The sequence below is a fragment of the Triturus cristatus genome, chromosome 11 (genome assembly GCF_964204655.1).
Source record: "Triturus cristatus chromosome 11, aTriCri1.1, whole genome shotgun sequence".
NCBI lineage: Eukaryota > Metazoa > Chordata > Amphibia > Caudata > Salamandridae > Triturus > Triturus cristatus.
In genome coordinates, this window is record NC_140594.1 from 498,794,961 (window position 1) to 498,816,984 (window position 22,024).

The window sequence follows — 22,024 nt, forward strand, 5'->3', positions numbered from 1 at the left end:
GAGCGAATTTGAAACTTAATATTCTGGAAATGCTCCTACATTCTAGCGCTTTCCCACTGACTGAAACTGATTTCTGCTTTGGAAATGGAAAATCAAAGATCTGCGAAGCATTTCAGTTAATGGCAAATACAGCCAATTTGCTAGTTTCTTCTTCTCCCGTGCATTGCTGCACATCTGAGGCACTTCCCTGATCTACATGGACTGAAACCTGCTTCGCATACAATAGCAGTCATTTCGTTCACACATACTCCTTGGGAGGTAGGATAGCATCCAGATGCCTCAAGAATCAATTGTTTGTATGCAGTGCCTGGCTGTTTCCATCTTTTTAAGATATAATGCACTTTATTCTGCAGCAGAAGAAATTGAAGAGTTCAGACACTGGGTGCCTAAAAGTCTTTCAAAACCCAGAGCAGTACAGAGGCAAACAGCTCCAGGCCATCATTCTTCATGTGTGAAGGTTAGAAGCTCAAGTCACACGCAGAAGAGCAGCCCATGGAAAAGGCAAGCACCAGGTCAAAATATCATTTTCCCTCAGGGACATGACTTAAGTCAATTGAGCCCATCTCTCCGTTTTCATGCATCACAATTTTGTTAGGGATTCCGGTCCCTATCGGTGGAAAGTTTCAGATCTCTGTTGACTAGATTTTCCACTGAGGTCCAATCCTGCTGTAAGTGTGACCCTGCTTCCTATAAATCACTATGAATGAGGGTACATAACATAACATAACATAACAGAATGAAAGGTATAAGGAGACCTGGCTACCTCTCTCCCCTTTCCAACTGGTAGTGACCATATCATTTTCGGTTTCCCAAAAGAACAAAAAGAAGGATAGCTATCACTTCTTTTCACGAGCCACATAACTGGATGGATTTTAGAATGAAAAATAAATCAGTTCAATTCAATACGGCATAACTTTAGCATTGTGGTCAATGGTAAAAAGGTCCCAGGATAACGTCAGAGTCAGAACAAGTGGGTCTGCCGGAGGAACCGCAATAGGTTTTCTACCACCTGACTAATATCCTGAAGCAAGATGTACAATTCCAAAACAAGGAACAGGTACTAAAAGATCTGACTCCTTACATCAAGGGTGGTGAGTACATTACAACCGCCCCCAGAATTCACAAGGTGAGCCCAAGATAGCTCCCCCTAATCCCCCTTGGTCCTGACGAAAGCCTCTAGACTCTGCACGAGGCTGAAACATGTAGACCAGACCTCTTAAAGACAATAACCAGTGCATCAGACCAATAACTAGGTCTCCACATGCACGTTCACGATTTTAATCTCCCAAGTCAAATATCTCAAGAATAAAGAAAAAGAGTTTTGACAGCAGGATTTTTATTCCCAGAATCACCTTTTCACTGAGCACGAGCACACCCTCTTTTTTATCTCTCTGACCACTACTGCAGAACCAGTTGGTCTTCCTCCATGGGGAGGCGAGCATTTGGACAAAAAAAACCCAATGATAATGCTATTACGACACATGAAGGCGGAGAACCAACATATACCGCCTGCGACTTGTGTACGTATATGAGGGTTTTTTAACGACAACCATCCACGTTAAATAAGACCCTGGTACACAGGACAAGTGGTCTATTCCCCCCCCTCTTTTGTACAATGGTAAAAAGCACTAGTGACAATTGGTCACTTGCAGATCGAGCGGCATGGAACGTCACTTTGATTTCACATGGCTCGAGCAGCCCGGGTGCAGAGTTGTCCAACGTATCCTTGGTGCTGAAGCAGGAGCTGTGGGGGAGCTGGTTTTACATCTTACACTGTGCTGGTGAAGAAACAGGTGCAATCAACAACGGGACACTGCTGTCGTTGGTTGAAGGTGCTGAGGAGTTCCCTCAAATTGCAGCATCGTTGCCAGACTGGCCATCAACAAGCCTTGGTAGCGGAAAGGTCAGCAAGGAGTTAATTCAACATCTGGAGGTCCGGGGGGAAAATGGTAACCACATGAAACTTGCTTGAGGTCAGGACTATATTTCCCATCATTCACTGGACCATCTACTTTTGGGCGATCCCTCAGAGGGCACAATGGCCAGCGATTATTTGGTCCCGGTATGTGTTTTTTTCCTGCAGATGGCAGGTGACTAGTGCCACTAGCCCAAGGGAGTCTGGAGTTACCTTTGGCTCTCAAAGGGATCCCTCTGTCTGAGGGAGCTGGTCTTTGGTCCGGAACGCGTCGCAGTCATGCAGTTTCAGGGTGATTGCCATACGTGCAGAGTATCATACCTTTGTTTTGTGCAGATCCTGTTGTTGCAGACTCGGATCTCTTCTGTGTCTTCTGTCGCAGGTTGAATCAGAACTGAGGTTCTGGTACCATGGGTGCCCCTTAAATCCTAGATTTAGGGGTGTGGATGCAAGTGGCCAATAGGCTACTAGCCCCTAAGTTGACCAAATCCGGCATTGTGTGTCACCTTTTCTACCAGAACCCTCTATTCTGCCACCTTTAAGTGACAGAAACCTTCCTTAGCTGTACAGACCAGGTAGCAACCCCTAGGAGAATAGCTAGCTTTTTGGGGGTGTACACCTCCTGACTACATCATTTTTCTGCCTGCCTGAGTGCAAATGTGCCTGGGGGTTGGGAGAATGCTCATTCCTCCTTTGGGATGCAGCCTGGCTGAAATATCAGAGGCGGTGTAAGCTTTGAATCTCATCAACATGATATGCCATTTGACTAGCCATCCTCTCAGGGAGGGAGGTGTCACCTCCTTCCAGTCAAGGCCATTGTTTCTGACTCCTGGGAGAGTTCAGACGTTCTGGTGGGGGGTCAGAGTCTTGTCTTGGTGGCAGCAGCTGCAGACTGGCACAGCCAGACCGCAGGAAAGGCTGTGGCAACCAGGTGGGCAACCTCTAAGGTAGCAGCCTGGGTGCGTGCCACATCGCCTCTGACACAAAAATCATGTGGGAGTGATGAGGCAAGTTGCTTGATACCAAACATGACATATGTCGGTGGTACCATAACGGAGCTGGCAACCCCGGTGGTGCCCAGATGCTAGCCCATGTTATCCTATGGACCGCTGATGACTTATAGTAGCCCTTAATGGAGATAGGCCATTATAAGGACATATAGGCTTGCACTTATATGTCCACCCCTTTAATATAATGCACCCTGCCTCCTGAGTTATTTAGGGGGGACTGGCGTATATTAAAAATGGTGTATTAACCTTGCGACACATGGTGAGTGCAAAGTCGAGTTTGAGCTGTTTGCACTGCTCCTGCAGTCTGCTATGGCAGGACGGCTGTCATCTGTTTGCTTGGGTAATTGCGGGTGGCACAAACAGTGCCCTGTGTACCCCTGGTGCCATTTACTATGAACTTATAAGGGGGTTAAAGTACTTACCAATTAGCATTACTAATTCACATGTATCAGTTTTAGGGAGAGAGCACTGACACTGGGGCCTGGTTAGCCGTCTTCAATGCACTGTCAGAGTCAAAAACCAGCAACTACTATTCCAAATGGGGGCATAACGTGGGAGGACGCCTTTAAAAAGTCAGTTTTCTTACAATTATTTTTATAGGCTGTAAACACAACAAGAACGCAAATAGCTTCTATTCCTGCTACCGCCAGGTGAGCAAGAGAAGAGGAGACACATCAGTCATTGATTTGTACAACCTAAACCTATATCTCTACCTCTGGTCTGGGAAGCATTATGAACAAATGATTTGATCTAAAAGATGCATATTAATCCCTTAACTGCTAGGGTGTGCTAGCCGTCCTGGGCCAAACACTTTCCCCAATATACACAGAAGACTTGTAGAAACATAGGAGGGGCGCCCCTTTTTAGGTCGAGGGACCATCCGGTCTGCCAAAGGCAGAACCGGAAGTCCGGAGATCTTATGTTTCTTAGAGTGGCTATTTAGCCCGCCTCTCTTTTTGGCTCTCCTTCATTGGCTGGCTTCCTAAACGGAGGCCAGCCATTGGAGGAGAGAGCTGTCCCTCCAAATAGGCTCCGTCTTTTTCAGATTCGGGGGCGTGTTCCGTGCTGTTCTTACCACTTTTTAGCCACGCCCTTTTTGGGCGTGTTTCTCTCCTCCAGCCAATAGCAAGAGGAGAGAAAAAGAAACACGCCCCCGAATCCGAAACCGCCGCTGCCTTTCTCCGAGGCATTTCTGCTTCGCCTCGGAGAATGGCAGCGGTGTGCTTGTTACTCTTCCCAACTCTAAAAACGTTTCCATCTGTTGAGGAAACTGTCTTGCAATAATGCACCGCGTAACCGACGTCACGGACCCAATTTATAATATGATTTTCTTCTGTGAAATTGAACGCATCCTCCTCGGATTGAGTTCACGTGCAACTGATTTATCAATTTTGGTTAAAACCATCAGAGGGATTCGCTTTGAGGCGTTTTGGTATTTCTGCCAAGAATTGATCGCCGACCACTTCAAGCTTGAATGTTTCCACAAACAAAGTGATATTAACTTAAACAACATCGGAAAAGAACGCAGCGCGCGCCTCACGCCGAATCTGCTGAGGTGGAAAACCCCTCCCAAAAGTGGATTGTAGCAAAAACGTGTAATGTTTTAGGAGCCTGGGGTATGTTTGTGTCAGAATCATAGTAAACAAACGGCTTTGCAACAAAAACACATTGTCTTCGGAAGAAGCAAACTTGTTGCTGCCCACGAACTGCCAACTCTCGGGTGTAAAATACGCGCTAATCTCTGCGGAGGTCTGCGCGTGCGCGCCGATACTGCTGCTGTTATTATAAATACTCTGATTCATATTATTATCGTTGTTGTTTTCGTTGCTACTATTGTCGTTTTTATTATTGTTACATCAGTTCCATAGTCACGTTCTTTCTTCGTGGTCGGGAGTGAGTGTATTTTTATGTATTGAGGCTCTGTTTATGGCCGGAATCAGTGCATCATTGACCGGAAGCTGCGACTCAGCAGGTCCTTGGGCCGGAAGCGGTACCTCAGTGGATCGTTGGGCCGAAAGCAGACTGAGGCACAATGGGTCTTGGGGCCGGAAGCGGTACATCGGTGGTGCAGAAGGCCGAAAGCTGATTTTGGTGCAGTGTGTTCTGCGGCTGGAAGCAGGGACTTAGTGGGGTATGGGGCCGGCCCCATCAGTGGGGTCCCATCAGTGGGGGCTGGAAGCGGTACATACGTGGGGCTGGGAGCAAGAGGCGGGGCATCAGTTTGGCCATGGACGGATTTCTTATCGCTTGGATCAGTTTCCTACACACCATCATCCAGACTGCAGAGATAGGAAGCCGTGGCTTCTCACGCATCCAGCGTGAATGTGCAAACTTACCTTGCACAAACACTGCATACGAAAACAAGCAAAAGTTATACTCCCACCGGAGCCAAGTTCAGCAGCGTGTGTGCTCCTCATCTACTCTGTGGATTTCTCATGGCTGCGTAGCTCGCCGCATGGGGCAGGGGCCCCGCTCGCGCCTGAACCTGCTGCGGAACTTGCTGATGGCGCTGGTGCGGCACGAGCGCATACAGACAACCTTGGCTCGCGCCGACGAGCTGCGCTTCTATGCCGAGAGGATGAGCACGGGACCGGGTCCGACGGATGGAAGCTGCAGGCTAGTTGGGGGCTAAATGAGTGATTGGTGCACACGCGGGGGCAGGGGATCGTCTGCCGAGCTTGGAGCAGAAAGGCTGAGGCATTTGTAAAAGGCATTTCAATGTGATACATGTGCTTCGGTAAGGTAGATGGTTTAAGAGTGTGGTTATGGCGTCGGGGTGGGGCGAGTTGCACTCGAGTTCATTAAACTATATTATATTGGAATCGATGAACCACACACTCTCTCTCTATCTCACTACTTCACTCTCTATCACTACATCACTATCTATTTCTATCTCACTCTCACTACCTTATCACAACACACTCTCTCAAAACTTCACTACATCCCTCTCTCACTACCTCACAACTTCACTCTCTCTTTCTAAATCCCCAATTCACTCTCTCTATCTCACTGCCTCACTCTCTCTCTCAAATACACTAAGTCACTTACACTCACTCTTTCACTACCTCACTCTATCTCACTACTTCACTACATCACGCTCTGTTTCTATCTTAATACCTCACAACATCCCTCACTACCTCACTCTCTCTTTCACTACCTCAATCTTTCTCTCTCACTACCTCACAACATCACTCACTGTTTCTATCTCACTACGTCAGAAAATACCTCTCACTCACTAACTCACTCTTTCACTACCTCACACTCTATCTACCTCACTCTCTCTCACTACATAACTCTATACATCACTACTCCCCTCTATCTTTATCACTACCTCACTATCTCACTACTTCTCTCTCTAAAAAGATCACTACCTCACTCTCTCACTACCTCACTCTCTATATCACAACTTCACTCTCTCTCTAACTCACTACATCACTCACTCTCTATCTCTCTACCTCACTCTTTCTATCTCACTAACTCACTTTCACTGTCTCTTTCACTACCTCTCTCTATCTCACTACATCACAACACCACTCTGCTTACATCTCACTACCTCACAACATCCCTCTCCCTCACTACATCACTGTTTCACTACCTCACTCTTTCTCACTACATAACTCTCTCTACCTCACTACTCCACTCTATCTCACTACCTCACTATCTCACAACTTCTCTCTCTCAAAACATCACTACCTCACTCTCTAGCTCACAACCTCACAACTTCACTCTCTCTCACTCACTACCTCAATCACTCTCTATCTCACTCTTTCTATCTCACTAACTCACTTTCACTCTCTCGTTCACTACCTCTCTCTCTCACTACATCACAACATCACTCTATGCTTATATATCACTACCTCACAACATCCCTCTCCCTCACTACCTCACTCTTTCACTACCTCACTCTCTCACTACCTCACTCTCTATCTACCTCACTCTCTATCTCACTACCTCACTCTCTATCTACCTCACTCTCTCTCACTACCTCACTCTCTATTTCAATACCTCACTCTCTCTCTCTATCTCACTACCTCACTCTCTCTCTGCTAATGCAATAGGTATCACATATGCAAAAAAAAAGCTAATGCCAATAGAAATGACAATGCCATTTATTTAGGGATACAAAAATGATAAAAAAATAATGAGCAATAACATTAGCTCTACCTATAATATTGCCGAGACCATTGCATTGTAAATGCTTGTTTAATTTATTTTGTCTGTCCCTGATGCATAGAAAACTTTGTTAAGACATAACAGGTACACAGTTTTTATGAAGTATATATGTACATCACGGGTTTCCAACCTTTTCAGTAATAAGAGCTTCTTATGTTGAAGGAAAATCATCCTGAGCTACTAATAAAATTAGTGCCAAAGACATAAGAAAAGGTTATATTAGTGGCCCCCAGTGCAAAATTATCATCCCTGATCACCTCACAACAGAATTACAAGCAGTAACTTAAAAAATCTTTTTTCAATTTTGAATGCCTAATACATAACAGCCACAGCTGCAGTGCCCCTGGCACCAAGGTAATAATAGCAAGGTAATATTATTAGTTATAAATCTCCCAATGCTGAATGATTTATCATTCAAATATCAGCTTGAATTATAATATGGAAATTATGAGTTTTGAAAATACACACATTTTCTTCTTGAATAATCACTTTTCAGTTTTGGTATAAATATATTAATTCAACGAAGCAAAACACTTCTATTTTAGTAGGCGTCCTGCACACAGGAGAGCAGTCCAGGGTTTAACATATCACAATCTAAAAGAATGACTGCCTGAAGCTGAGGACTGATAAGGGGAGCACCACTGTCAATATAAAAAACTCTTCATTCTTAACATAACCTTTTCTATATTCATCACGTTCAGGCTCCAGAAGCAGTTTTTCTCCAGGTACAGAAAGTCAATTTCCATCTCTAGCTGAAACAGCGTCTCATTAGTGCTTCAAGTGAGGAAATGGCCTTTTTCATTCCTAGAGGCTGGCTTTAATTGTTTGGAAACCTCTCAGTGGTACAGACTACTACTGAAGTAAGTGTTATCATGCACTGCATGTACCATGATGCATTGGGGGAAATCAAATGCTGGGTTGTGAGGAAGTGTGCTCCCACCCTCATACCGTTTGAAAAGGCTCCCTTGAGCTACTGAGCTGACAAGCTTGTATTGCTACTCCTGCGCCCAGTGAGTGGTACAGAAACCTTAGAAAGCTTTGGCAGCATTTCCAGCACCGCCAAACCAACTTGTTGCTCTCTCCCGATGAAGGAATGAATCCAGAAACATGTGCCTAGAGTAACACAGAGCAGGTTGCCCCAACAAGGGTGAAAATTAAAGACTGCTAATAAAGTGTTATCATGCAATACATTTACCATGATGCATTGGAGTAAATTGAGGGATGGGATGTGAGGCAGTGTGCTCCCACCCCCACTTCTGGTTTGTTATATTTGTCAGTGTATGGTATGGTATGGTAATACTATGGTATGGCCTGTAATTGTAGAGTATGGTATTGTGTGGCATATAATAGTATGATGTGATATAGTATAGTATGGTATAGTCTAGTATGGTATGGCCTGTAATAGTATGATATGGTTTGTTATGGTATGGCCCGTCATTGTATAATATGGCATGTTATAGTATTGTATGGTATGACCTATCATTATATGGTATGGCCTATCATTGTTTAGTATGGTGTGGTCTGTCATTGTATAGGATGGTATGGTATAACCTGTAACAGTATGGAGTGGTATGGCATGTCATTGTATAGTATGGTCTGTCATTGGGTAGTATGGTATTGTATGGCCTCTCACTGTATGATATAGTATGGTATGACCTGTGATTGTGTAGTATAGTCTGGTATATTATAGCCTATCATTGTATAGTACGGTGTCGTTTCTCAGTGTATGGAATAGTATGGCTTGTCATATAGTAGGTATAGTCTCTACAGCATGGCATGGTATGGGCTGTCATTGTATAGTATGGGATGGCATCACATTATATAGTATGGTATGGTAAGGCCTGTTACTGTATAGTATGGCATGGATTGTCATTGTATAGTATTCTAATTATGGTATGTCCTACTACTGAATAGAATGGTTTAGCCTGTCATTGTATAGTATGGTATGGTCTGGCCTGTCATTGTATAGAATGATATGGTACGGTCTGTGGTTGCACAGTATGGGATGATGTGTAATGGCCTGTCATTGTATAGTATGATGTGGCCTGTTATTGTATGCTATGGTATGGTAAAAGCCATGTTAACTTTATATTTCTAAAACTTCATTTATGGCCCCTGAAACCACAGGAAGCAAAAGGCACTTCCAAGGGCATCAAAGGTAAATTACGCCCCTTCCCCTCTGCTATGTAACCTTTCCAGAGCCAATAGGCATCGTGCAATACTTAATTCCCAACATGTTATGCTAATATTAGACTACAAAGCAAGCAAACGAGTCATCAGATAGCTACATAAAAGCTGCCACTATTGTGAGCTATAAATGTCTGCAAACCCAAAACGGATCACAAAATTCATGTTTAGACGAAGAGCTGCATTTACTTTTGCAAGCATGGCGGTATCAAATTCCCTCTGACTGGCTTCATCAATCACTTCAGGCTGCTTTCTGCAGATTCTAGCTGCAGTGCCCTCTGTCTTCCCCTCCTTCTCTTCCTATAATGCACACATTCACACAAGTACAAGTTCTCATCTGATTCTTAGAGGTGGAGAAATGGTGAAGGGTTATGAGAACTCAGCTATGGATGAAAACATATATAAAGTGTTTTAAGTGTTGAGTTTAAATAGATGCCAGAAACACCTTGCGCCAACAAGCAGCCACATGCTTTCACAGAGAATATTTTATTTATTGCAGCAGAAGCCCACCATGCCCTTCAAACCTCAAACTTTAGCTAAAATCACTTGCTTGCTTCACATTTAAGTAAGGAAAAACATGCAAGGATCCACATAATTTATACTACCCAGTATCCCCAAACGTTTCCTGATAAAACAGTATCCCAATGTGTAGCTGGGCCTGGCGCCTGTGACAATGTGGAGACATCATGTTTTTCTCCTGAAAAAATACTCTTTATTGCGATGTGGGTAAATGCTAAATTTGAACTGAAATTGGCCTCCACCCAGTTAAATGTATTAACTCAGACATTTATGAAAACTAGATAGTGAGGGCAGTCCAGCATGGTAAGACATGTGGATCCCACAAATGTTTCTTAGCTACAATGCCCTAAAAAGTTGGTAAAAATCATGACTTATCCTCACCTTCCTGTTTCAAAATGTCCTGTAAGCTGTAGGAATTCACAAAATTCCTACCACCCACCCAAACTTCTCCCAATAAAACTTGTACCCTACATGTGTTGCTGGGTCTAGCACCTGCAAGAGAAAAGGTCACAAGACAACGTGGAGCCATCAATTTTTTTTGCCATAAAAAATGGGACTGGGTGGCGCTCACATAGTTTCACTCCGTGGGATTCCACGTAGTTACATAAAAAATCTGTGAGATTCCATGAATTTCCACAAGGTGGCAGAATTTGACATGTTGCACTGCTTGCAATGATTTTCAGTACCTGGTGCTCGCTTGCCACTGTTATATCTGTGCGAACAACACCACGCTGTAGGCCGGGGCACGCTACTTCTTTCTGACACTCGGGTAGATTTTCTACTCAAGTGTCAGTTTTCTCAATAGGCACGGTTGTGAACTGCCACAACTGGCCACGTTGAGAAAGGAATATGCTACTTACCAGTATGCATCTGTTCTTGGCATGTAGAGCTGCAGATCTACACACTTGTGCATAGATCGCCATCTGGTGTTGGGCCCGGATGTTTGCAGTTGTTTTTCCTCTTGGAAAGTCTTTGGAAGTCACGAGGTCGGTGACTCCTCCTTTGGATCGTATTGCGCATGGGCTTCGGTTCCATCCTCAGATTGTTTTTCGCCAACAGGGAAATGATGGAGCGTAGTAATAAACAGTGAAGATGCCCATGTGTGTTGTATCTAAATAAGATAAACTGGAACAGATAAAGGTAGCCGGGGAGGCGGGTGGGCGTGTGTAGATCTGCAACTCTACATGCCAAGAACAGATGCATACTGGTAAGTAGCATATTCCGTTCGAGGCATATGAGCTGCAGATTACACACTTGTGCATAGATTATACAGCAGTACCCACCCTTAGCGGCGACCACCCATATCTGTTGCAGTGGTTTGAAATAGTGTTTTGAGTACAGCCTGGCCCACACTAGCCTGTTGCTTAGTTTGCACATCTACACAATAGTGTTTAGTGAAAGTGTGCAGTGTTGACCATGTAGCTGCTTTGCAGATATCATCTAATGGGATGTTTCCTAGAAAAGCCATTGAAGCACCTATTTTACGTGTAGAATGGGCTTTAGGGGGAACGGATAGCGTTCGTTTTGCTTTGTGGTAGCAAATCTGAATGCATTTGACAATCCACCTAGCTATCCCCGACTTGGAGATGGGCTTGCCCTTGTGTGGAGAGAAAGAGACAAACAGTTGTTTGGTCTTACGGAAAGATTGTGTTCTCTCGATGCAGTAGAGTAAGGCTCGTTTGACATCTAGTGTGTGGAGAGCTCTTTCTGCAACAGCTTGTGGTTGCGAGAAAAATACTGGTAGTTCTACAGATTGGTTTAGGTGAAAGGGAGAAATGACTTTAGGGAGGAATTTTGGGTTGGTACGGGGAACAACTTTGTTATGGTGCATTTGTAGAAAAGGTTCTTGAATGGTAAATGCTTGTATCTCACTGACCCTTCTGAGGGAAGTGATGGCTACAAGAAAAGCGGTTTTTCTATGTTAAAAATTGGAGTTCACATTTGTGCAGTGGTTCGAAGGGAGGCCCCATTAGTCTGGTGAGAACAATATTCAGGTTCCGCACAGGTGAGTGTGGGACTCTGGGGGGAATTATTCTTTTAAGGCCCTCCATGAAGACTTTAATGGCAGGTACTCTAAAGAGTGATAGATGTTGCCTGTTTTGTAGGTAAGCTGCTATGGCTGCGAGGTGCAGGCGAATGGACGTATAGGCTAGATTACACCTTTGTAGGTGGAGTAAGTAGCCTATGATGTGTTGAATGGAGACGTCTAGGGGATTGATGGTGTTGTTGTGACAATAGACAACAAAACGTTTCCACTTGGCGGCGTAGCACGCTCTAGTGGTGGGTCACCTAGCTTCCTTGATGACGTTCATACAGTCAGGGGTAAGATTTAGATAACCGAATTCTAGGATTTCAGTAGCCAGATCGCAAGGTTGAGCTGAGCTGGGTCCGGGTGTCTAATCTCTCCATGGTTCTGGGTTAAGAGGTGTGGAGAGAGGTGTAATTTTTGGTGCGGGACTACAGATAGTTCCAGCATTGTGGTGTACCACGGTTGTCTGGCCCAAGTTGGAGCTACTAGGATTAGTGTCAGGGAGTGTTGCTGTAGTTTGCGCACCACTAGTGGAATGAGTGGGAGAGGTGGAAAAGCGTACGCAAATCTGCCTGACCAGTTCATCCATATCGCATTTCCTTTGGACAATGGGTGTGGATATCTGGCGGCGGAGCTTGGGCATTTGGTGTTTTCGTGGGTGGCGAAGAGGTCTATCTGTGGATGCCCCCACATCTGAAAGTACGGGTATAGAACTTGTGGGTGGAGTTCCCACTCGTGGATTTGTTGTGTTTGTCTGCTGAGCAGATCTGCCATAGTGTTTGACTCCTGGGACATGCTGAGCTAGGAGAAAGATGTTCTGGGGTATGGCCCATCTCCATATGCTCTGTGCTAGCTGAGAGAGCTGCGGAGAGAGTGTGCCGTTTTGTTTTAGCATATAATACATGGCTGTAATGTTGTCTATGCGGATTAGGACTGCCTTGCCTGAAATCTGTGTTTGAAAAGATGTTAGGGCTAAGAAGATCGCTAGTAACTCCAGATGGTTGATGTGGAGTAACTTTTGTTGAGGTGTCCATGTGCCCTGCACGGTGAGATGTAATAGATGAGCTCCCCAGCCGGAGAGCGGTGCGTCTGTGGTTAGTACTATCTGGGGAACCGGGTCCAGGAACGGTCGACCTTTGGAAAGGTTTGTGGTGTTTCACCACTGCAGAGAGTGATGGGTGCGACCCTCTACCAACACTAGATCTGCTAATTGACCTTGGGCCTGGTTCCCTTGGCGCGCTAAGCACTCTTGGAGAGGACGCATCTGGAGTCTCGCGTGAGGTAGTATGAAGATGCAAGAGGCCATCATCCCTATTAGTTGCATAAACACTCGAGCTGGAAGGGAGTGTTGTGCCATGAATTTTGCGCGTAGAGCCTGAATGCTTGTAATCCGGGCAGGATTGTGGTAGGCTAGCGCTTTTGAGGTGTCTATGGTGGCACCGAGATATTGTTTTATGTGGGATGGTTGTAGATGAGACTTTGCGTGGTTTACTGTGAAGCCCAGTTGGTGAAGTAGCTGGATAGTGGCATGCGTGTGTTGTACACACTGGCTGTATGAACTGGCTTTTATTAGCCAGTCGTCTAGGTATGGGAAGAAATGGATGTGTTGTCTCCTGAGGTGTGCTACCACTACTGCTAGGCACTTGGTGAATACACGTGGTGCTGTTGTGACTCCGAACGGGAGTACTTTGAATTGGTAGTGTTGGCCGTCCACTACAAATCTGAGGAACTTCCTGTGAGCGTTGTGCACTGGAATGTGGAAATAAGCGTCTTTTAGTTCTAAAGTGGTCAGGAAGTCGTTTTGGGAAAGTAGTGGAAGTACCTGCTGAAGCGTTACCATGTGAAAATGGTCTGAGTGTATGTATTTGTTTAGGGGCCTGAGGTCTAGGATAGGCCGCAGAGTCTCGGCCCTTTTTGGTATGAGAAAATATAGGGAGTAGACCCCCATATTTCGTTGGTTGGTAGGAACGTGTTCTATCGCCCTTTTCTGTAGGAGGGAGATTACCTCCTGCTTTAGTAGTGTTAGATGTTCTTGTGATATTGGGCGTTGTCTGGGTGGGATGTTTGGGGGGGGTAGATATTAGTTCTAGGCAGTAGCCTGACCAAATTATTTGTGTTACCCATGTCTGACATGATGGTGGCCCAGACAGGGATGAAATTTTGGAGTCTGCCCCCGACCGGAGTGGGATGGTCTGGGGGGAGTGGAGGGAAGTCATTGGGTAGGTGCGGTGGCAGAGCGGGCAGTGTTTGTTTTGCCTCTGCCTTTGTTATTGTTGCCCCTGTAGCCACCTCTTTGGTAGCCCCTTGTAAAGGTGGACTGGGTAGGGGCCTTATATGAAGTGGAAGCGGTGTCGGAGGAGTAGCCTCTGGATGTGCTCCGAAAGGAAGAGCGGCGAAAGGAGCGCCTGGGAGGGTGTGATTGTAAAGCTCCCATGTATTTTGCCATGTCTGTGTCCTTTTTCATCTTTTCTAGGGCCTCATCCACTTTTGGGCCAAACAGATGTTCCTGGTCAAAGGGATGGTTGAGGATGGAGGCCTGTACCTCCGGTTTAAAACCTGAGATCCTTAGCCAGGCATGGCGACGGAGGAGGACACTAGTATTGATGGCCCTGGAGGCTGTGTCTGCTGCATCTAGGGCACAACGTATGGAGGTATTAGTAATGGTTTTGCCCTCCTGAATTAGCTCGTTGGCCCTAGGTTTGTATTTATCAGGGAGATGTTGCATTATGGCTTCTAATTCGTCATAATGGGCCCTGTCATACCTGGCTAGTAGTGCTTGTGTATTAGCGATACGCCATATGTTGGCAGCTTGGGATGCAGTACACTTGCCTGATGCGTCCAAGAGTTTAGACTCTTTGTCAGGTGGTGGTGCTTCGCCTGACGCTTGGGAGTTGGCCCTTTTACGTGCTGTGGATACTACCAGAGAATATAGTGGTGCTGGCCCTCTGATGTAGGAGGGATCTGTAGGGGCGGATTTATATTTCTTTTCAATGCGCGGGTTAATGACCCTGGCTCTGACTGGATCTTTAAAGACCTCTGGCGCATGTTTTATAACTCCCTTGAGCATAGGCAATATAGAGGTAGTCCTATGTGTGGTGTCAAACGTATCTAGGAGGAAATCCTCCTCCACGGGGTCGGTATGGAGATCTACCCCGTGATAGTGTGCTGCCCTTTGTAAAAGATGGTTGAAACCCAGTGAGTCTTCTGGTGGGGAAGGTCTGGAAGGATAGAGATCATCCTGTGGGACGCTAGGGATGTCAGGGATATTATAATCGTCCCATGGGTCTGGGGAGCCTGTGGGAATGGGGTCCCCTGTAGGTAAATCTTGGGGCATGTGTCCTATGTCATCATATGGATCCCCCTGATCATCATCATCCGGAGAGAGGGTGTTGGGGAATGATGAGGTGGGGGCGGAGACGGTGGAGTAGGGGAAGGTGGAGGGGGCGGTGGAGGAGGGGAAGGTATTCTGAAAGGAGAGGTAGCAGAGTCCTTCCTCTTTGGAGGTGGAGGCAGAGCAGGTTTTTCCAGCTGTCTCTTTTTGATGGAGAGCATCAAATGTCCGGTTTTAGGATCCTTGGTTAGTGTTTTTTGTAATGGATCCGGTGTAAAGAGTTCTGGTGACGTTGGTTGGTCCGTCGGTGCGAAGGCGTCGGGGCCATTGGTTTTTTGGCTTTATCCGCGCTGGTTCGTTGTTTGGAACTATGCTTGGAAAAGTCTGATTGTTTGGTCGGCGTCGAGGTGGATTTCGGCTTCAAAGTGTCGGTGCCGGTGGCCTTGTGTGCTTTTGTCGGTGCCGAAGATGGTGTCGGCACCGAGGAGCTGGAGCTGGTTCTCGACACCGAGTGTTTCGGTGCGGGGCTCGGTGTCGAAGCGGAGGCCATTTTCTTTTTCGGTGTCGAAGAGTGTTTATCGGCACCGACGGTGGGCTGGCTCGAGCCCGAGCCGCCGGAAGGCTTAATCGACTTCTTTACCGGGCCCGAAGGTGCGGTGAGGGAAGCAGTGTCTTTGGTCTTGCTTAGGCCCGGAGGCGAAGGCGTGACCGAAGCCTTTTTCGGTGCAGGCGAGGGTGTGGGGGGGGGGGGGTAGATAAGTACTCATGACCCTCTGTGCCGGAGTGATGTCCTCCACATCGGAATCGTCAGCTTCGGAGGTGCTGACGAGTCCCTCATCGGTGTGGTGTTCTTCTGGAGCGTCGACGCCTTCCCCGAAGATGTCGTCCGGAATCGCCGTCGACGAGTGTGCCATGGTTCTTCTAGCCCTTCGGTCTCAAATGGTTTTCTTGGACCGGAAGGACTTACACGCCGGACAATCTCGAGCCTCGTGTTCAGGGGAGAGGCAGAGATTGCATACTTCGTGGATATCGGTGTGGGGGAACTTGGACCCACATCGAGGGCACTTCTTGAAGGGAGTCCTTTCCATTAGCCAGGACCGGAGCTTGGGTAGGCCCGAAGGCCGTCGTCGATGACCGGAATCGAAGGTTTGCCGATGAGAGGCATGTCGAGTGGGGAGATCGCGATCGAAAACAATACCGCGAGTTGGGGTGAGGATTGCGCGTCAATCGTCGAACTGGAAGCTGTTCGGAACCGGAGCGCGAAGAACACATCTGAGCCCGATGGCGGAAAAAAACAATCTGAGGATGGAGCCGAAGCCCATGCGCAATACGATCCAAAGGAGGAGTCACCGACCTCGTGACTTCCAAAGACTTTCCAAGAGGAAAAACAACTGCAAACATCCGGGCCCAACACCAGATGGCGATCTATGCACAAGTGTGTAATCTGCAACTCATATGCCTCGAACATCTCGTTAGGAGCCATTCTAGCACCTAAAAATCACGCTAGGGGACTCACTTGTGCTCACCAACTTAATGTTGGTGAGCCTGGTGCAAGGAAAAAACTCTGCGATACGGCGCTTGGCTGAATTTTTCATGAACATCGCAATACTCTGATGGCAGAGCAGAATTTTCCGCCCATCCCTAATCAAAATCGAGCAGATTTTTTCTGATGCCAGTAGCTGTGGTATTTAGGCCAGGACTCAACTGCCACCCAGGAAAACTGCTAAACCAAGATATTTCTGAGAGCTAGACACATGGGGGAGTCAGAGGGAGCATGACCTGTCTGGATCCAACTAAGTTTACTTACCCAGAACGCACTGAAAACCTCAAACATTGGCTAAAATCAGGCATTTTCCTTTTGTTTTTGTGGGAATCCCCTGAATTCTTAGAACCTAGTGTTGCCACACTTGTGTGCAGACTGCTTTCAATTTGATTGATGTAACTTCAGCACATTGTGCGCGCTGTGTCACATCACATACAAACAAGCATTTACAATGCAATGGTCTAGGCATTGTTAAAGTTAGAGCTGTTGGCATTGCTCATGACATTATTCTTGTTTTTGTTTTTAAAACATTTAAAGAAACGGCATTGCCCTTTAAATGTGGCATTTGAGTTGGGCACGCCTAGAACTGAAAACGAGACTTCCCCCACTTCTTGCAGCTTGCTGCTCTGAACACAAAGCAAGCAAAGTGCAGGCATAGCCAGACGTCTATGAGTCAACAAATTGCACAGGAACAAAGTCAGCACGTTACACTATGGCAGGCACAAAACCAGCGCACTGAAAGCAACCAGATACACTATCCAGCTACATTCCATCTTTTCAAGCAACAAAGAGAAAATGTAGGATGGTAGAAAAAAGGAGCATGATGTGGAATCACAACTAAACAATCTTGCTCAATGGCAACACCAACAGACAATCGGCTGCAACTTGCAAGCTCCTAGTGGGAAAAATTGGGCGCCTGCACTTACACCTATTAATTTTTAACAAATTAAACACTGTTGACAGCCCCTCCGATCGTTGTTGCTTGGTAAGAAAAGGAAGTTGACAGTCTTAGCGTTATTGTTCTCTCTGTATGCAGAAGCAGATGTAGACGTTTATTCCAGTGTCACTATCTGCGTGTCTGACAAAATAGGTTTTATGATCATTGCTCGATGGCTCCCAGACCTGGAGGGGAAACCTCGGATTCACTGATACATGCCAATGACATTAAAATACCTCATCTATCTCGGAGTCATTTATAATCAGGTGGCAAGGAGAAGACACAGGTGACAGCACCGTGTCAATGCACACAAAACAGCTAAAAGCTGAGGCATGCGTCAGCTGTAGGTGGTGATGGGTAAGGTGGAAAACAAATAACTCAAAGATTACTGCTCTTTGGGGTGGTAGTCAGTGATAGGTGACAGACCAGGATCGACACTCAACAGTATCTCTCGGAGTCCGATAACAATCCCACAGAGTTGTGGTGGGGCATTGAAAGGGTTCCCCCTCCCAAGCGGACTCACCATGCTGGCGGCTACACAGGCGTTGCTGTAAGTAGCTCCTAAAACTGTTGAAACAAGCACTAGGCAGCAGCACGCTTTGGAAGATGATAGGAAGTAGGAGGAGCATAGAAAAGTAACACGACAATGGAAATAAAAAGAGGACTAAGTAACGATTCCGAAACGTACTGAGCTAAATAGAAACAGAAGAAGGTGTTATAAATATAGTGGCCATGTTTGAAATCTGCAGAGGTTTAGACCCTGTCTAACCGTATGTGAGAGAGGGAGGATTTGCGCTGTTAAAGCGAGCCCCTCTCTTTTTCTACATTCGCTTTGGAAAAAATTATCAATTTCAGCAACTTTCCAAACATGAGGAAGGCGATAATTATTCAATACGTATCATATGTAAAAATTACTACTGTCCTCTGAAATGCCATAGTGTTTAAATATAATAGACTTCCAGAACTTAATAGTTTTTGTACCCTCTTGCGGTCTTCTTAACTCTTCCCTCCTCTCTGATTTAGCCTCGTACTCTGTAAACTGCGGCCACACGTATTATTAGGATGTATGTACCCGCACGGTAATTTAATTAGTGGAAACGTACTATGAAAATAAATAAACAGACACACGCCTTTCCTCCTTGTTTAATGTAGTAATTTAGGCGTCTTTTGAAGTAACGGGGCATAGATAATTCGCATGTGTGCGGTTGTAAAGGGTGGGCTCGTATAAATCACTGGTTCGTTGCATCAGGCGACCCGATCCCATCCGGTTGGTTTTGTACATACTCTTCCTTCGAATGGCTCATTTTGTGTGGCCGTAGGTTATTTTGTGGTCGTTTTCCAAATAATTTTCCTAATTAAAAGCATTGTTTGGTGTAGAAGAGACATGACATGCTAGAGGTTTCAATCGTGATGTAATATGGTGGCACGTTACTTTTTCGCATCAGTACATCGTCTTTCTGCTTGAAAACTGCGTGTTTTCTCAGCGATTTCAGGATAGACCCGAGACCATCTTTTCATGAAAGCACCACCCAGTCTCCCGTCCATTTTCCTATGCTCTGTACGACGAAACATATAATTTAAAGCTTCCTGCATTAAGTTGGAGTCGTGCATTCAGACGCCACCGTGGTTCGCGCCGCACATGGGCTTGAGGCCCTGCCCGTTATTCGAAACTGCTCCCCTGAGTCCGTGGTCGTAAGTCTCTGCCCCAGGTAATACATAAACGACGCCTTATCTTCGCCATTACCAGACACATCCTGCTTTTCAGCTGCCCGGTCTGCTGGGACAATCTTCCTAACCATTTCTCCTTCTCTCTGACCAACGCACGACACAGCAGACCTGCACCGGAGAACCTGCACTCAGAACAATACCCGGTGAGGCAGGCTGAGTGAGCCGCGCCCGCTGGGGCAGCGCACCAGACCCCTCGATAGAGAACCATGTGTACATTGCACATACAGGCACTGCAATAGTTGGTGATTTGATCAAGGCATGTCGCGCTTGCCATAGCACCGTAGTAATACTACACGCATGAGTATGCGGAGACTCCATAAAACCATACTTCCTATGCTGATGCGTTTCTGGCATTAACGGTTCAAATAGTCTCAATACAATAGTTTTGTACCCGCAGTTGCATCCCAATACACACCAAAGCTGAAAACTGGAATGGGGGGGAACCTCCCCTAAATTGTCGAAATTGCTTGCACCTGCACCGAACCATGACGGAGAAGGAAATATATATTTTTAAAAACAGAAAAAGTGCAGAAGTGAAAGCTGTGGCTACCCAAGATGAGATGCATGCTTCTCTCGGCTTTGAATACACTTTCTGGATGGGGTACTAATAGTGTCCCCTTGGCATTTCTGCGGCCTGAAAAATGGCGCAGCTGTTCCCCAACTGAAACCATCCCCTTACGGGATAACATTAAAACAATACAATGACTGACTGCGACATAACTCACACTCGCAGGAAGCAGATCGTGCTGCACAGAAAGTGATGCCCCTGCAAGGCTGCGGGGGGGGGGGGTTGCGTTACACGGATTTGGAGCGCTAAGCATAGGCAACCCAGGGCCTCCAAGGCCAAAGCCCGGTCTGCCAACCCACCCGCGCACCAGCACAATCCGACCCAGCTGACTCTCCCCACGCTGCACCCGGCCGGTGCGACATGCGGGACAGGAGTCGGCACCATCATATCTATAGCGCGAACGCGACCCGAAAGTATTGAAGCGCTGTGCCGGAGCACCGATAAACATGACACATTCAGGCACGGGGAGAATACGCGATTGACCCAAATCACATGAGAACGCGACCCCCAGGCACGAACCCTGGTTTCCTGCTCCACAGTCGGCAGTTAAGCCTTCCCCAGCCCGGGGCTGTTGGGTGCCCCCAACGTGGGCGCCACGTCGACCCGAAGGTATTGGCCGGAGCACCGACTAGCATTACACATTTGGGCAGGGGAGATTATGTAATTAGCCTAAAATCACATGATGTGGACGCGACCCTCAGGCCCGGACCCGTGGCCTGCAGCCGATACCGGACTGCGGAACTCTGCTCACTCTGCGCCCCCTCCCCCGCAACACGCATCATCAAGCCCCCGCGGGCAGGGGCCCTGAACCGGCACTCCATAGTGCATCTAAGCGGAGGGAGGAGCGTCCCCACCATGCTCCCCCGCCCACCCCAAGAGTTATTTGGGGACCCCGTGGCAATCGATCGTTGCCCCCACCATCCACAACATGACCCATCTGGCCGGGGGCTTGACGGCCCCGCCGTAGAAAGAGCAGCGGAGTGGGGCACCTCGCGACGCTCACTGCCCCCCACCCCGCACTCACATCTGGCCCACACTGGCCGAGGCCCCTGAGCCAGCTCCGCAACAAGGGGAGGGGCCGTGACCCAGGGGAGGGGGAGTGTTGGAGAACCCACACCAGCAACTGTTTACCCGAGCCCCGCACACGAGGCTCAGAGCACCAACATGGCCAGTAATATATGCCCCCAGAAATCGGAGCGCTGCACTAGAGCCCCGCGTTTAACCTGGGCAAACCGACTCACCGGATGGGATGCGCCCCCTAGGCTCAAACACTAGGTTTCCCGCACCGAAATCGGCAGGCCAAGCTGATGTGCCACATCCACGAGTGCAGCCCGGCCCCACAGCGCAGCGCCGGAGTCCGTCAGCAAACAAGGCAGAGCAAAAGGCAAGCACACCACTGCCTTTCTCCGAGGCAGAGCAGAAATGCCTCGGAGAAACGCAGTGGCGTTTTCGGATTCGGGGGCGTGTTTTGCTTTTATCTCCTCTTGCCATTGGCTGGAGGAGATAATTAGATTTGTTGAAAAAAACACGCCCCCCGATCCGAAAAGGACGGGGCCTAATCGGAATGACGGACCTCTTCTCCAATGGCTGGCCAGCATTCAAGAGGCCAGCCAATGGAGAACAGGGGAGAAGAGGGGAGGGTTCAAGCCCCTCTTCTCCAAGTCATTAAATCTCGGATCGAGACTGCGCAAGCGCAGCCTTCGAGCCGAGACCTAAAAATGAATATCCCAGCAGGAGGAAAGCCTTAAGTTAACATTGCAAATTTATTTTGTTTTTTTAAAGAAAATGCTTCTCATGCTTGAACTACGTTTAAGTGGTTTAACGGTTCCAGACTTCATTATTGTGTTACATATGAACCCTAATTTCAATTTTATGTGGCATTCACATTAATAGGAAGGTAACAGCAGAGCATATGTAGCAATATGGACTTTTCCAGTAATATTTACTCAGTGTCTGACATCAGCACAGCTGATGTGAGGACATAGACTCCATCAAAAGTGCAAACACTGAACAGTGCATTCTGTGCCCTCATATCAACAATACCGCATTTAATTAGGGATCACGGAGATCTAGTAAAGATCACA

At 47.0% G+C, this 22,024-nt stretch overlaps 2 protein-coding genes across 3 annotated transcripts in view; both read right to left on the bottom strand.

Moving 5' to 3' along the window:
* Positions 1–22,024, bottom strand: part of LOC146784477 (guanylate-binding protein 7-like) — a 189,106-nt gene that overhangs the window by 97,054 nt on the left and 70,028 nt on the right. The gene's annotated exons all lie outside the window — the stretch shown is intronic.
* On the bottom strand, positions 14,046–19,443 carry LOC146784478 (uncharacterized). The gene is made up of 2 exons (XM_085635104.1): positions 19,389–19,443; positions 14,046–15,127 (listed from the first exon to the last, which is right to left on the bottom strand). The coding sequence occupies exons 1-2, from the start codon at positions 19,441–19,443 to the stop codon at positions 14,046–14,048; spliced, it is 1,137 nt and encodes a 378-aa protein (XP_085491230.1).